This window comes from Felis catus, chromosome B3 (genome assembly GCF_018350175.1).
Source record: "Felis catus isolate Fca126 chromosome B3, F.catus_Fca126_mat1.0, whole genome shotgun sequence".
Taxonomy (NCBI): domain Eukaryota; kingdom Metazoa; phylum Chordata; class Mammalia; order Carnivora; family Felidae; genus Felis; species Felis catus.
The window spans coordinates 143,940,856-143,956,931 of NC_058373.1; the positions used below are offsets into that span (position 1 = coordinate 143,940,856).

The 16,076-nt window shown below is 46.3% G+C and overlaps 1 protein-coding gene across 18 annotated transcripts in view; it reads left to right on the plus strand.

Moving 5' to 3' along the window:
- Positions 1–16,076, plus strand: part of WDR20 (WD repeat domain 20) — a 65,388-nt gene that overhangs the window by 26,601 nt on the left and 22,711 nt on the right. For 7 of the 18 annotated variants that reach the window (XM_006933136.4, XM_019833639.3, XM_003987998.5 and 4 more), the window contains exon 2: positions 15,439–15,621. The exons of 4 other annotated variants lie outside the window; for them this stretch is intronic. In XM_006933136.4, the coding sequence (XP_006933198.3) occupies positions 15,439–15,621 (183 nt within the window). Of the gene's footprint in view, positions 1–7,109; positions 7,257–7,337; positions 7,599–13,973; positions 14,026–14,978; positions 15,040–15,438; positions 15,622–16,076 lie in introns of those variants that run through there. 7 more of the 18 variants (XR_006600011.1, XM_045060534.1, XM_006933135.4 and 4 more) reach the window with 7 other exon arrangements.

Below are 16,076 nucleotides of genomic sequence, written 5' to 3' on the forward strand. Positions count from 1 at the left end.
ACCACTGTATCTGGAGATCTATTACAAAATTACTCTCACACTGGGAAATGGATTGCTTCAATCCATAAGCAATCCATTTGTTTGTGAATAGCTTTATATTTAATTTTTAAAGCCAACATTGCACATTAAAATTTGTTTTAATGTTTATTTTTGAGAGAGACCGCAAGCTGGGGAGGGGCAGAGAGAGAGGGTGACACAGAATCTGAAGAGGCTCCAGGCTCTGAGCTGTCAGCACAGAGCTTGATGCAGGACTCGAACTCACGGACCTCAAGATCATGACTTGAGCCGAAGTCGGACCTCCAGCCGACTGAGCCACCCAGGCGTCCCTAATAGTTGCACATTTTTAATTATGTATTTGGTTACATGAGATAATGAATGACAAATGGAGTGAAGCAAAAGTGCAGTTGTTGCCAAATGTTAACTTTCGGGTTATGGTTGATTTCTGCCCTCACTGTGGCACTTCTTAATCAGTTCCAAGCTGGTTGGCCTGCTAACCCACATTTAAAATACACTGCTGTCCCCTTTGAGACTATGCATACGATACTGTCCCTATTGGGCCTACCAGTTTTATTTCAGGCCTCAGAGATTTTAGCTTTTAAGTGCTAAAATATTACTGAATGCAGAAAAGCAAATTCCACTGAGTTACTCTTTCAGCTATTTCTTCTGGATTGAGGATAATTTAGGATTGGGTTTTCCTAGAATCTTTAGAAGAGCTTGGGATTGATGATGAGTTCTCAGTTCAATTCTTGTGAGAAGGATGGGGACTCAATTATGAATCTACAGTAGGGAAAAAGTTAGGAGATAGACTTGGAACAGATTGGATTTCCCAAAGAAGCCTCTGGGAAAAGTTACTTTATTTGCCACTGTAGCAAATTAGGAGCGCACAGTGAGCCCTTCTAACACTGAAGTACTATTCGAAGAGTGAAACAGTAGAACCAGCCATGGCCTGCTTATTTGTCCTCTGAATGATTGGCTCCTTTAAAGAATTTTCCTGTCCTTTCTCATTTCATTGAGTGACATCATTGGTGCCACAGAAACATTAATAACATATTCCAGCGGTCCCAACTGGCGTGAAACTTATGATTTGCCTAGTTCAAAATATATCATCACCTGTTGGTGATATATCATCCCATTCATGCATTTACTTGGTGTCACAGTAAGATTTCTTTTATGGTGAATTTTACTGTTCACAAAGGCACATATTTTTCTGTGACCCTGCACTAGGCCATGACATGCTTTTTTAAGCCACTTAAAATAATTTTGAAAGTTTTAGTGGTTTTTTTGGCCTGTGGGTTTTTTTCCTTTTTCTATTTAAGAAATTGCACAAGTAATATATAATTATTGATGAAAAGTTAGAAATCAAGATAGGCAAAAAATTATCACCTAAATACTACCCCTAACCTTTTAATAACCACGTTTCATAGTTTGATGAGTATCTATTTGAATTGCTTTCTTTGCAACTATACACATATAAATGTATATTCTAAAAGGAATCCTTTTTTAATTATGAAAAATTTCAAACTTACACAAGAGTCGGGAGGATGGTATAATGAACTTCCGTCCACCTGTCTCCCAGCTTTGCCATTTGTCAGCATATGACTAGTCTCACTTAATCGATTCTGTTGCCCTTACTGCATTACTTTTTAAAAAATACTCATTTGTTTTTGAGAAAGAGCGAGCAGGGGAGGGGCAGAGAGTGGGGAACGGAGGATCAGAAGCGGGCTCTGTGCTGACGGTGGTAAACTCGATGCTGGGCTCGAACTCACAGCCCTTGAGATCATGACCGTAGCCAGTCAGATACTCCGCTGACTGAGCCACCCAGGCTCCTGCTTTACTGCATTATTTTAAAGCAAATTCCAAGCATCGTGTCTTCTGTATTTTTTCTATGATACGTGGACTGTTCTGAGAAATGAAACTACATTTTCACACGTTAAAAATTTACATTTGAATATAGTCTGTTCTTTGACAGATTCATAAATATTCTTCCCGGTTTCTTGATTCATAAGGATCTTTTTATTAATTTATTTTTAATTTTTTAATTTGAAATGATTCTATATTCACAGGAAGTTGCAAGAACTATGCATGGAGGTCTCATGTACCCTTCATCCAGTTTTCCTCCGGGGTAATATTCTGCGTAACTATAGTACATACCGGTGTCAGGAAATCGCCGTTGGTGTAGTCCTCAGAGCTCGTTTGGATTTCACCAGTTTCAGATGCACTAGCGTGAGTGTGTGTGTGTGTCTGTGTGTGTGTGGTTGGTTGCTTCTGTGCCGTCGTATCCCATGTGTAGATTCGTGTGACCACTACCACAAGAAGATGTTTTTAGTTGGCTTACTCACCTATATTTCCAAACAAGGACCACACATTACATTTAGTATACATACCTCTTAAGTCTCTCTTTTGTAAAAATTACGTTGCTATAATTTCACACTTACAGAAAAGTGACAAGAACAGAGCAAAGAACTCCTATATGCCTGTCACCCAGACTAATTGTTTAAAATTTGCCCATTTGTTTTATCATTTGTATGCTCCCCTCCCTCTCTCCCCCTGCCCCTCTGTATGTAAAACATATATCATTTGAGACTGGCTTGTAGACATCATGTCCATTTCTATCCCCAGAACAAGAATTGTCACTTACATAACCATAGTACATTTATCAAAATCAGGAATATAACATTGATGCATTCCTCTTATCTAATCAACAGTTCACATTAAAATTTCACCAGTTACAGGGCACCTGGGTGGCTCAGTTGGTTACGCATGTGACTCTTGGTTTCCCCTCAGGTCATGATCTCATGGTTCGTGAGTTTGAGCCCCGTATCAGGCTCTGCACTGGCAGCATGGAGCCTGCTTGGGATTCCCTCTTCCCCTCCCCCCCTCTCCCTCCCTCCCTTCCTCCCTCTCTCCCCTCCCCCCCCCACCCCACTTTCTCTCCCTGCCTCTCTCTGTCCCTCCCCTGCTCGCATCAATATGCACACTCTCTCTTTCAAAATAAATAAACATTAAATTTTTTTTCACCAGTTACCCTAGTGCTGTTTTTAAAAAAAAAAATGTTTTTTTAAAAATGTTTGTTTACTTCTGAGAGAGAGAGACACACACAGAGCACAAGCAGGGGAGGGGTAGAGAGAGAGAGGGAGACACAGAATCCAAAGCAGGCTCCAGGCTCCGAGCTGTCAGCACAGAGCCTGATGTGGGGCTCGAACCCACAAACCGTGAGATCATGACCTGAGCTGGTCTGGTGCTTAACCGACTGAGCCACCCAGGCGCCTCACCCTAGTGCTGTCTTTTAAAAGTCATTTTTTCGGGGCGCCTGGGTGGCGCAGTCGGTTAAGCGTCCGACTTCAGCCAGGGCACGATCTCGCGGTCCGTGAGTTCGAGCCCCGCGTCGGGCTCTGGGCTGATGGCTCAGGGCCTGGAGCCTGTTTCCGATTCTGTGTCTCCCTCTCTCTCTGCCCCTCCCCCGTTCATGCTCTGTCTCTCTCTGTCCCAAAAATAAATAAACGTCGAAAAAAAAAAATTAAAAAAAAAAAAAAATAAAAGTCATTTTTTCCTGGTTGGGGTCCCGTCCAAGTTCACACACAGCAGTTAGTTGCAAGCTCTTTAGTCTTGTTTAGTCTGGACCTGTTCCTTAGCCTTTTCTTTGTTACCATGATCTTGACATTTTTAAGAGTTCAGTTATTTTGTAGAATCCCTCTCCGTTTGGATTTGTCTGATTTTTTTTTTTTTTTACATGATTAGATTCATGGGCTGCATTTTGGGGAGAAATACCACAGAACTGATGTTGTTGTGCTCATCCCAGGGCAGCATGTCAAGAGGCACATGATGCTGATTTGCCCCAGTATTAGTGGGCAAATTAATGTTAACCTGATTAAAGCTGTATTTACTAAAGTAATCTGTTGTAAAGTTCCATTTTTCTCTTTGTAATTGAGAGGTAATTTGTGAGGGGACACTTTGAGACTATGTAAGTATTCTGTTTCTCATTAAACCTTTATCCACTAGTTGTAGCATTCATTGATTTTGGCTGAACCACTTGTTATTGTGTTACTATAATCGTTGTAAATGGTGATTTTCAGACTCCATTATTTTTTCTTCCTACGTTTGTTAGGTGTTAGTCTAATCTAAGGAAGAGCTTTCTTTTCTCCATTTATTGATATCAGTATAAACTCAGATTCTTACTTTATTCCAGTATTATTTTGATGTATTTTTTTAAAAGTAATCTCCAACCAATGTGTGGTTCAAACTTGCAACCCCAGGATAAAGGGTCACATGCTCTACCGACTCAGCCAGCCGGGTACCCCTCATTTTGATGTTTGAACCGTCCCATCTTTGTGTAATGGTAGCCCCTCTGCCTTGCCCCCTAAGTCTTTTGGGCCCAGCTTTTGTAGTGTTTGATAGCTTTCTTGCCCAGAGGTACAAAAAGATGTTCCACGTTCATTTTTTTGCCCCATACCTGGTATCAGGTTCTAGGAGCCTTGGTGACTTTAAGTGGCAAATACTGTTCGAGGCAGAGTCTAGGCACCAGAAGTTGCTATTTGGTCATTGCATCTATACCCTTTTATTGCACACAGCTAGAAAATGCCTTTTTTTTTTTTTTTTTTTTTAGAGAAAACACACACACACACGGTTTTCTATTGGTCTTTCCTAGTCAATTTTTTGAAAAGGTTTATTCATTTTTGAGAGAGAGAGAGGGCGAGGGTGAGGGGAGGGGAAGGGGCAGAGAGAGAAGGAGACACAGAATCCGAAGCAGGCTCCAGGCTCCAAGCTGTCAGCACAGAGCCTGACGTGGGGCTCGAACCCACAAACCACGAGATCATGACCTGAGCCGAAGTCGGATGCTTAACTGACTGAGCCACTCGGGTGCCCCTCCTAGTCAAATTTAAGATGAATGATTTTACATTTATACCTCTTATGTGCAAAGTCTCAGCTCCTAATGACATTCACATAATCAGCTTGCTTCTACAAGGTATATTCAAAATAACGATATACTGTTACTACTAACAGTGTGATTACAGTATGAATACGATTTTAAGATGTCTTTGCAATTTTTTTTGTCTTTAGAATCCTATTTTTTATTGTTTTATTTTTCCACTTAATAAAGCATATAACATCCTTCTTTGCTAGTGAGTAAATATCTTCACTTTAAATGGCTACATGACATATTTACCAATTTCCTTTTTGGAACACACAAGATGTTAATAATGTTTCAGTGTAAACAGAGTTGAACTGGCTGTCTTTGTACATGTGTTTGCTCATTAAAATTTCTTTTTAATTCAGGAATAGCATAAAGAAAGAAGTGTGTTAAGTGTAAAGCTGTGTTAATTTGTCACAAAGCAGAATCAATCCCAGATTTAAGGAACAGCATTCCTGGCCAACCAGCCCTATGGCCCCTTCCCCACGCTCTTCAAGGGTACCCACTGTTCTCACTTCTAGCATCGCAGATTAGTTTTCCTTATTTTTGAACTTTATATAAATGGAATTATTATATGCTTCATTTATATTTGGCTTCATTTAATATATTTTTTGAGGTTTATCCACATTTGTTCTCAGTGTAGTAGCATTCCATGGTTAGCCCGCTCTTTAGCCTCCTTTAGATGGACATTTATGTTGGGCCAGTTGGGGGCTACTGCAAATTATGTACTTGAGAGACAGGCTAAGGATGCATTCCTAGGAGCTCAATTTGTGGTTAGAGGAAGGGAGGCATTTGCTACGTGTTGCCAAGTTGCCCTGCATAAAGGCTCTGCCAGCTTATGCTCCTGCAGTGGTGAGGGGAGGCCAGCCTCTCCACGTTCCTGTAGGTGCCAGTTTTGCTGGTCCACGTCTTGAAACAGGCTGCTGTTGCGCTGCTTGGCCAATGGTACATTCCAGGTGCCTGGAGAGGCTTTTTCTAATCTGGCAGGGAAAAACCATCAGAAACGTCTGAGTGGCTGTTACTGAGGTGGCCTATGAGAAAGTTACGCCCTCAAAGCTTTGCATTAGCTGGGGATAAGACATCCCTGACAAGTGAGTGAGCACAAGTGCCGAGCGCGTAGTTCCGGTGATGCTGTAAGACGGTAGATGAAGGAGAGGTTGGAACTTTTCCTGGTGCTGGTGTTGAGAGCAGGTCAGCTCTCCCCTGCTCCACTGATCTGAGGCTACTCCCTTCAGCTGAGCTCTGGCTGATTAGAGACGAAGTCTTTGAATCACAGAGGCCAAATAGAATGTTTTGGCCCCGGCTTTTAGCGGCTCATCTCCATGGTGTAAGAGAAGTTTAGTGTTTCATTCTCTTTAGCTTTCTTGCTTTCCTGTTTGGAAACACAGCATCGCACTGGCTCCAGAGTGCTGTCGTTTGATATATAATTACTAGAGCACATCGGTGCCAATTAAAAGAAAAATTCGTCTGTTACAGATTCAGTAGTTCATTGTTCCAACTGAGATTGGGTGATTGGAAAAATAGCAGTTTGGGGCTAAAAGCACAGTTCTACGCTCTGGGAAACGGCGGGCAGACCACCACCCTTCCTTGGGCCTCAGTGTCTCAGTAGGATGAGGAAATGGTAGCTGGAAGGTTGCAGGGCCTCTAGACAGTCGGGATTTCGGGGATTTCTGCCTGAGAATGGGAGTTCCTCTGCAGATTGCTGCTTAGGTTACAAAGCAACCTGAATCGGAAAATTGAAAAATCCTCTTGGTGCCGTGCCAAGCACCACAAGCTCGTGGATGGCCTCGGTGTTAGGAAGATAGCGCGGCAGTCGTTGGGCAGCACATAGGAAGTGCTCACCGCCTCCGAGTGGCCTGCAGTTTCCCAGTGTCGCAACGCTTTTAGGTCCAAGGATTCCCCGCCAAGCCCCTTTAAGGGGAAACTTAAAAAAAAAAAGTATTTTCTGAGAATTTGAAGTGAGTATCTTTTGCGGAAATAAAACACCTTGCCTTTTCTTCCATTTGAGGTGTTGGTATTCCCTCAGGAATAGGAGTGCATATTTTGTGCATATTTAACAGAAGGGTTTAATAAAAAATAGGTCATTTATGTATGTCAGCATTTTAGTGTGATGAGATCTGGTGTTAGCATGTAGGCAAACTGAATTCAGCTGATGTCGATTCGTGGTTTTTCTTTAACGAAGAAATCCGTGTTCCGTTAGCCTAAGCGGCGGCAGCCATTTGTAGAATCTCAACACCACGGAAGAGCCTTGACCGGAGCGTGGCGTTCGGCTCGAGAACTTGGAGAGTTGGCGAAGAAGTGGTGGTCCGGCGGCTTGTTCGGTTCATCTTTGAGAAATCATCCGAGGGTAGGGGAGTCGGTTTTTGGGTGACAGGCTGCCTTGGGGAAAATGACACGGGATGACAACAGACACTTGTTGTTTCAGCAGGTCCTTGACGGCAGTGCCGGGCCAGGGGAGAAGATGCGCCAAGTAATCCCGTCCTGCTTCCTCCCCGCGGCACCCCTGCCCCGCCCTGCGCCCTGCCGACCTGCTCCGCTGACCTCCCTCCGGAGAGGGAGCCTTCCCTGCCCCTGTGGGAAGCGTTTCTCTGGAGACCGGGAAGCCGCGCCACAGATTGTCGCTGTGAAAGTTCATTGAACGTATCTTGTGCGTTTTGTGAGTGGGCGACTCTTCCCGCTCTGGAATGACGTAAGGGTGGTGCCCCTCACCTTTCACGCCTCATTTGCCTGTATTCTGAGGACGTCCGGCTCGCTGGCCTTCCCGGCTCTCTCCCTCCACGTTCTCCGGCCCGGCCGTGGCCGTGGCCGTGGCCGTGGCCGTGCCCACAAGGGCAGGTCTGAGGTGGGGGCTCTGGGCGCCCCTTCCAGGGTCGGAGCCCAGCGGAAGCCTGCTAGCAGGTGTCACCCGGCATTTTGTTTGTTTTTAGTAACGGGAAGGGGTCGGACGTCACGTGGGCATGTGCTGTTAGAGGAGGAAGGAGGCACGGAAGCTACGAGAGGGAAGGTGCTGTCTTGTTGGGGACAATTCCGTGGAAAGGAGACCATGCCCTAAACTTGGCTTCTCCTGTTGTCTTTGTCCAGGAAATTTAGGGCAGAAAGAACCGTGTTTTCCTTCTGTATACTTCTTTGAAGGTATTAGTGAACGATGAGGGTTTTCAAAGCCTGTCTGTGGTCGGGAGCAAATCCTCACATATGCACGAGGAGAAACGTGAGTTGAAAAGAGAACTAACTTTTCTCAAGTGCCTTTGAAGTGCCAGGCGCGACTCTAGCCTGTTCCCTCCTGGGAACGAAACAGCCCTGCGGGGTGGATGCACTGAGAAGGGAGCCCTGGAGTCTGGGCCACCCCGATCAAGGCTGGGGTGTCTGATTCCCCCCCGGGCGAGTGATGGGGTTGCAGATCTAGGTGCGGCCTCAGACGGTGCCTCGTCAGCTGCCCGTCGGCGCCCCGTGGCGCAGGAGCACAGGGGCTGGACTCCGCCTCGTCTTGACTGCGGATTCTGTTTGCCTCCTTATAAAATGCAGGGGCAGGAGTCCCCGGCACACAGATGCGTAAGGAGGGCCAAAAGAACTGATGCGCAGAGGTGCTTTGTAAGCTGGACAGTGACGTACTGATATTTGCTCACGGAGATTGTTTTCTTTCACAGACGGGCACCCAAGAGGACGTTGGTTGTTGGTTGGGAGTTTGGTCAGCAGCAGACCACACATTTGCTTTTTTTTTTTTTTTTTTTTTTTTTTACCTCCCCTAAGTGTTTGTTTATTTTTGAGAGAGACCGGGCGTGCTGGGGAGGGGCAGAGAGAGGAGGGGACAGAGAATCCAAAGCAGGCTCCGTGCTGACAGCAGAGAGCCCAGTGTGGGGCTCGAACCTGTAAACCGCAAGACCGTGACCTGAGCCAAAGTCGGATGCTTAACCGACTGAGCCACCCAGGCACCCCCACATATTTGCTTTTATGTACTTCTGGCTGTGGAAGTTTTTCCTTCCGCTTTTAGAATTGTTTCATTTCTGCAGTAAATATTAATGATACCGTTTACACGCCACGCCCTCTATTAGGTGTTGGAGATAGAGCGGTGAAGGAGGCAGATAAGTTTCTGTCCTTTTTGAAACACTGAAACTGTACAGATGATTGACACTTCCCTCCTGTTGGGAGAAGAGATCCCAAACCTGGTTGACGTCTTACTGCCCCGATACATATTTTAAGTCCGTGTTACATAACTCTTTAAGTACCACTCAATTATGCAGATATTTTGGGAGTAGCTGTTGAGCTGAAGAAACCATGAGAAAGGTGGATTGGGTGGGGGTTTCGCACGATCAGCCTTTGTTTCTGCTTCCGGGCAGGGGGGCAGTGAGGACGTTTGAAAATCACTGTGGTGTTTCTGTTAGAGCCCGGGGTATTTTCCACTGTGGGGAAGAGCGCTTTGGTTAAAGAGTACTTTGAGCTTTATTCACAAAGTGAATCTACCTCAGTTCTGAGTGGCTGGAGTTGCATTTATCCGCATCTGGGACTCGGAGGGCTCCTCCACGTCCCCATGTGTTGTCCAGGATGCCCAGCTAGGTGTGGTCCAGCCGCAGACCCTGGAGACCCCAAGCCTCCACCCCCCCAGGAAAACTGGAACAGTCTGTAATCTGGCTTGTTTTGGATCCCGGGTCTTGAGACAGGACTCCAAATATTCCTTCTTTCCAAGTAGGTGATCCTTTGTGGCCCTGGGAAGTTGTCCCTTGTTCATCTCTGGTTCCTGTTTTGGTCGTCTGAGATGCGGTCAAGAGGAATGATCATAGAAAGCATGGTGTCAGTTCTCTTCTGACTTTTAAATGGCGTAACGGAGACCTTTGTGTCACTGGGGCTGCTCCGGCTATTTTCGACCAACTCATTTGGGCCTTCAGTGACTCAGCAGCCTCCTGACTTTTTTTGCTTTTAAAAGGAGCTGGACTTACACGGTGTATGGAATGCAGTTAACGTTACAGCCGATGCATGTGGCCCGTAGTGATGGCAGTCGGGGAAGGTCAGGCGAAAGCGTGCTCCCCAGAGGTGAGAGGAGGAGGTCAGGACACTGGGGCCGCCGTGAGCAGGATTGTATGGACGCTGTGCATGGGGAAGGTATTCTGAGCGAGGGAAGGGGTGTGAGGAAAGGCCAGAAGGTGTAAAGAGGACAGGCAGCGTGTGAACAAGTACCTCTGGAGGGCGTGGGGGTGATGAGGCCACGGCAGCGAGGCCCGTGGGTGCCAGGCCAAGGGGTTTAGCCAGCGCCGGGGCAGAGCCACGGAGGTTTGAAATGGGAGGGTGACCGAAGGCTTCGCGAAGATGAATCTGGTGTAGTGTGTGGGATGAGTTGGATGTGCAGAAATGGGTGGAGGGTCTCTCTTCTGGCAAGTTCTGTGGGACTGATTCTCTCTGAGGTGGTTCTCAGATGGGGAGGGAGAATATCAAATGTAGGAAAATTAAGGCCCGCCTTGATCAGCAACACTGCCGCCTCCCGTGTATAATAATATTCTGACGTGCACTTTTCAAAACCTGTCTTTCGGAGATATTTTCCATACCACATAAAATGCTTCTGGGCGCTCAGGAGGGTCAAGTAGCAGGTTGCCATGAAGGGGGCTCCGCTCAGGCCCACATGCCTTCTCGGAGTTCCTCTAAGGGCTGGGCCAGGGTGCGGGACCCTGACGGTGGCGAGTAGGCCCGCTGAGCCTGTGGGGGCTTTCCTTTTGCGGGGCGTTCCCCAGCAGGCCGGGTGGGGGGGGGTCTGGGGTGCAGATGTGAGCCGGAATAAAAGGGCTGCTTCTGCAGACCTTTGTGATACTGGAAAGGGAAGTGTGACATTTTAGTGTGTACTTCTTGATCGAGGATTTTGATGACCAGCTCGTGTCTGTAGTAGGAATTCTTAAGCCATCATTTAAAACTTTCCTGTTGAGAATGAGACACTGACAAATTATTTGTAATCAATGACTCCTTACGCAGAAACGAATGAGCATGGGTAGGATTTAATCTTACCCCTGAAAAAGGGAGATCGTTGCACTTTTATGCAGGTAGCAGACACTGAGCATTTGTGACAGACGGGATGCTCTGTTGGGGCCGAGTAGCCAAATGTGACCTAATTCTTAAAATCGGTAAGATTTTTTAACTATGTTGCACTGTAAGTTCATGTTTAAGAATTCAGGTAACTGGCAGTAATTAGGATGCAGATACATTAAAAACATCTCAAGTATCGATAACTTATCTGTGCAGAAGTCGCCAGAAAGCTGCAACACAAAAACTGATTTTATGGAATAATACAGTGGTAACTACTTAATAAAGAAGTTCTCCTTAAGGGAGTTTTTATTATCATTTTTATTGTAATTGTAATTTTATTGTGATCAATGATAATGGACATGAAACAATACTGTAATAGTGTAAGTGATTAAATACTAAATTCTGTGGAACAAATTAAGTACTTGAGAGTTCGGAGGAAGGAGCCAACCCAAAGAATGGTGGTTGGGAAGAAGCCTGTTGGAGGTGGGGGGCTTGGACCCCTGGGTGAAATTCCCCAGCTGCAACCAGCGGGGCGGCCTCCCGAAGCCGAGAGAGAGGGGCCGCGAGAGAGAGAGAGAGAGAGAGAGAGAGAGAGAGAGAGAGAGAGAGAGAGAGAGAGAGGGAGGGAGGGAGGGAGAGGGAGGGAGGGAGGGAGGGAGGGAGGAGGGAGGGAGGGAGAGGGGCCGTGAGCCTGCAGCACCCTCAGGACCTGCCCCACCAGGCCCTGGGGCCGGAATATTCCTGCAGCAGTTCCTGCCCCCTCCCCCGGAGGGGTGGCTGAGACTACAGATGTGATGTGAGGCTGCCGGGGCCCAGGGAGTGTTCCGCAGGCGGAAGTCGTGTCCGGCCTTCCACACTCTGGTGTGATGGAAGGTGAGAAGCTCCTGAAGGGTCTGACCAGAGAGGTGGGACCTGACAGGGGCAGATTCATAGAGGCGGCTAGCGGCTGAGTTGTGTGCGCATGCTCTGTGCCTCAGATCCGTCGTCAGGGGGCTTTCTTCTCGGAGAGGAAGGGAGCACCTTGCCCCAGGCCTCCTGGCTGCCCAGAGGGGAGCCTGCCTGGCTCCAGAGTCCGGGTTCTTTCTCCTTCTGCCAGACTGCGACTGCCAGGGAAGCCACCTGTCAGGGACTGATGACCCTGTGCAGAAGAGGTGTGGCCGACTAAGGTAGTGACTGCCACTACTAAAAAGGTGTGTGAGCTCACCGCCCTCCCTCCCCCCGCCCCACCATCCCCAAAGAAGAGGGGAAGAGGAGGAAGAAGAAATAGGCCACCAGTAAGCACATCAGTGGGAAAAGGGAACTTGAGGATTGGCTGAAGAAGGACAAGATGAGTCACAGATGGTGGCACGGTTTGAACGAAGGCAGGTTCCGGTAACCTGACTTTCCTCGCTCTGGGGTTGGGCTCCAGAGGGCTCAGGCCCCAGTGGCGGATCCTTATGGGTGGGTACAGGCCCAGCGGTCACTTGAGGCTCCGCGGTAATCCCTGCTTGCGGTAGGCGCCATGTTGCCTGGCGGGTTGTGCTGTTCTGGTTCTAGTACGATGGGTGCCGTGGGGGGCGGGGACGGGAGTGACCTCAGGTAAGAGGTGTTCTGACTGTTTCTTGGGCCTACGTCTACTTTTGTGCCTTCTAGAACAGTGCCTTTCACCAGTGTTGAAGGACCAATTTTAAAAATTTCCAATCCATTGGAACTGATACTTTTCTAAAAATAAAAACAAAATTACTGGAAAACAGAATTGAAAAAGATGTGCAGAGTATAAATTCTAATTTTTTTATTAGAGTCGACAGATACAAAATCACCCTGATTGCCATAAAAAGTTTCTAAATGTTTTTTTTTGAAAAAAAAATTGTTTTTAATGTTTATTTATTTTTGAAAGACAGAAAGAGACAGAACATGAGCAGGGGAGGGGCAGAGAGAGAGCGAGACACAGAATCGGAAGCAGGCTCCAGGCTCTGAGCTGTCAGCACGGAGCCCGACGCGGGGCTCGAGCTCACGAACTGTGAGATCATGACCTGAGCCGAAGTCGGATGCTCAACCGAGTGAGCCACCCAGGCGCCCCTAAATGTTTATTCTTAATTTCTGTGCTCAATCTTGACTGCAGACCAGTAAACTGTTCACAGACTGGTACACTTTGAAAGCAGTGATCCAGGAAGAAAATTGTTAAGCAAATTAGTAAATAAGACGTTTGGGGAGTATTTACACCATTTAAGAGTAGAAGTCTTTCAGTCGGCGTTTAAAATACTTGAGGCGTTTGTGCACATATGATCTAATTCCAGATGACATCTTTTCAGTCGAGTTCCTTGGTGGGAGGCAGGGATGTAAAATAAGTCTCCCAAGAACTGAGGCTGATGTGGTTACTGTGAGGGTTTGTAAGGGTAGTTCTGTACTAGTGATGATACTTGGAACATCCAGTCCAGGGCTTTCACTTCCTCTGTTGTCCCTGAGGGCCAGTGTGTGTTCTTTTGCTCATGTATGAGCATTAAACAGTAGTATGTTTTCTCTGTCAGTTTTTGGCTTGCCTTTGAACTGATTTTTATAGTTTTGGGCATAATTTTAGATATATTCTTGAAGGGGGAAGTTCCCAAAGCAAGCTCTAAAAAAAAAAAAAAAAAAAAAAATTCTCCAAGAGTTATACCTGCTGATATAGAGATCATGTAACAACTTAATTGTTCCTATTTCAGATTTGTTTTTTGTCACTAGCTGCCAGTGTTTTTTCACTTTCTGTTTTGGGCACTTCTGACGTTTGCTGATACCCCTTTGCTCTGGAATGATTTGCTGTGGTCCCTTAGCCTAGCTGCTTTTTCCCTGCCTTTAGGGTCCAGCCCGGGGGTGGCTTCCCACAGGCACCCTGTCCCTGTCTGGGGGGGTGGTGGCTTTCTCGGCTTCTGCAGCCCTCAGCCCTCTGCTGAGCGCGGCCGCCAGCCCACCTCCACGCTGACTCCCAGCCCCGCCGGCCCCTTTTCCTCCTTGCTGCAAAGTCAGCTCTTCCTTGTGTTTTGTGTCTTTATGTTACACTTTTCAGGGCTCTTTCATGTATATATTCTCTTATTTCATCCTCCAGACAATCCCATGAGGTTGGTAGAACAGAGATTCTCATCTCCGTTTTAACTGAGGTGAGGCTGGGAGAGTGTCCGCATGGCATGTATCTTCGTTCCTTTGCCCTGTGCTCTTAGAGTTCCTGTTCCGCTCGGTCCAGACTTCCCGATGTTGGGGTTTCGAGTTTGCTCAAAGATGCCTATAATTTTGAGGTCCTCCTTTCTACTCAGTATTTATGTGTGTTGTTTGAAAAAATGAAACATTAGACTACTCAGCACAGTGGCACAGGCCCCTTTGGAAGAAAGAAATCTTTAGAACCTAGCACAGGGATTGGTCAGCAGACAGCCGGGGCCATGGCCCCAGAGCAGTGCCCAGGGCCGGAGTGGTCGTGTCAGAGGACACGCTCAGCAACCTAGTTGTCTGCGCCTGTGACTTTCAACTAAGACTGGAGGGTGGTGTCCTTTATTTCCACAATATCAGCCCAGCGTATTAGATGGCGTGGAACATTTCTCGTGAAGGAAAAAAGTCGTACTTTTAGGGATTGAGGGGGAGGTGCAATGAAAAATCACTTTTGGTCCAAGTCAGAAGTCATTTGCTTCTGACTTTGGGGTGTGTTGGGTGTGTGTTCCTCCCATGTCCTTTATGGTCAAACAGACCAGGGTTCAAGATCTAGCCACTTACTTAGGTAGGTATGGTGACCGTGGCTGAGTTACGAACCTCCCTAAGCTTGTTTTCTCATCTGTAAAATGGGGCAGTATTCTCTGCTCTGAATGATCATCGTAAGGGTAAAAGGCGATGTGTGTCGTGCACCTCGAGTGTGGGCTCAATAAATGAAAGGAACCCAAAAGCTAATACAGAAGAGGGACCGTGACCCAGTAAGAAGGCTCTTGCTTGTAACTGGCTGCAGCAGTGATTCTCAAATCTGAGTGGGCATCGGAATCACCTGGAACGCTTGCTGGGCCCACCCCTCTAGTTTCTGATTCATTTGGTCTGGGGTGGGGCTTGAGAATTTGCATTTCTGAGTTTCCAGGTGATGCTGCTGCTGCCACCGCTGGCCTGGGGACCACACTTTGAGAACCCCTGGGCTACAGGTAACTCACCAATGAGCGTTTAGATGCTATAGATCTATTTGCAAGCTGAGTTTTTATGTGGTTAGAGGTACTCTGTTAGAAAATGCTTGGAATGAATGCATTTTACAAATCTGAATTTAGCATCTCAAGGATTTTCCCTCCTGAAGTCCAGGAGTCTTTGTTAAAGAGATTTGAAGAAGAATGAGTCGTGAAAGTAATAGTTGTAAAGAGTCTAACGTTATCAAATTGGCTAATGTGTGTGAAAGTGCTTTAACAAAATGCTGAAAACTGAAAAAAAAAATTTTTAAATACCTTTGTTTTTAAGATTGAACATCATAATAGAGTATAAGATAGTGTAACTGTTAGATTTCTCATCTCAATGTGCTGTTTACCGTATGTATTTTTCTCTTTCTCCTCCAGGCTGCTGACTTGAGTAAACCAATAGATAAAAGGATATACAAAGGAACACAGCCTACTTGTCATGACTTCAACCACCTAACAGCCACAGCAGAAAGTGTCTCTCTCCTAGTGGGCTTTTCCGCAGGCCAAGTCCAGCTTATAGATCCAATCAAAAAAGAAACTAGCAAACTATTTAATGAGGAAGTAAGTAGCACCCTGTCTTAGCCGTTAAGAATCCCTTTAAGAATTTACACATTCTTACCAAGGGCAGTGGGCCTTCGTTTCCACATTGAGCCAAGCCCATTTCTCACTCTTTCAGCTGTCCTACCTAGTGTTACCCTTTCAAATGTGGTGAATTAACTCGTTGAATTCTACCTGTTCTTCCTTGGGATAACGGTTTTATGCGTTTTTTTTTCTGGAGCGTGCTCAGGTGTCTAGAGCAGGTGCTTTGAAACTCTTTCATAATGGGGGCAGGGACGAAGCTGATACTTGGTGTTTTATCATTTAAATAAGAAAATACAGAACTCCAGACCTTGTTCACATCACCAGAAAATTTCATGCAGATCAAAGAACCTGATAATAATTCCTTAGGCTGCTTGAATTGTAGCCCAGCCTTTTGTGTCTGTGTTTGACACGTGTTTGGCTAATGAGTAGTTTTT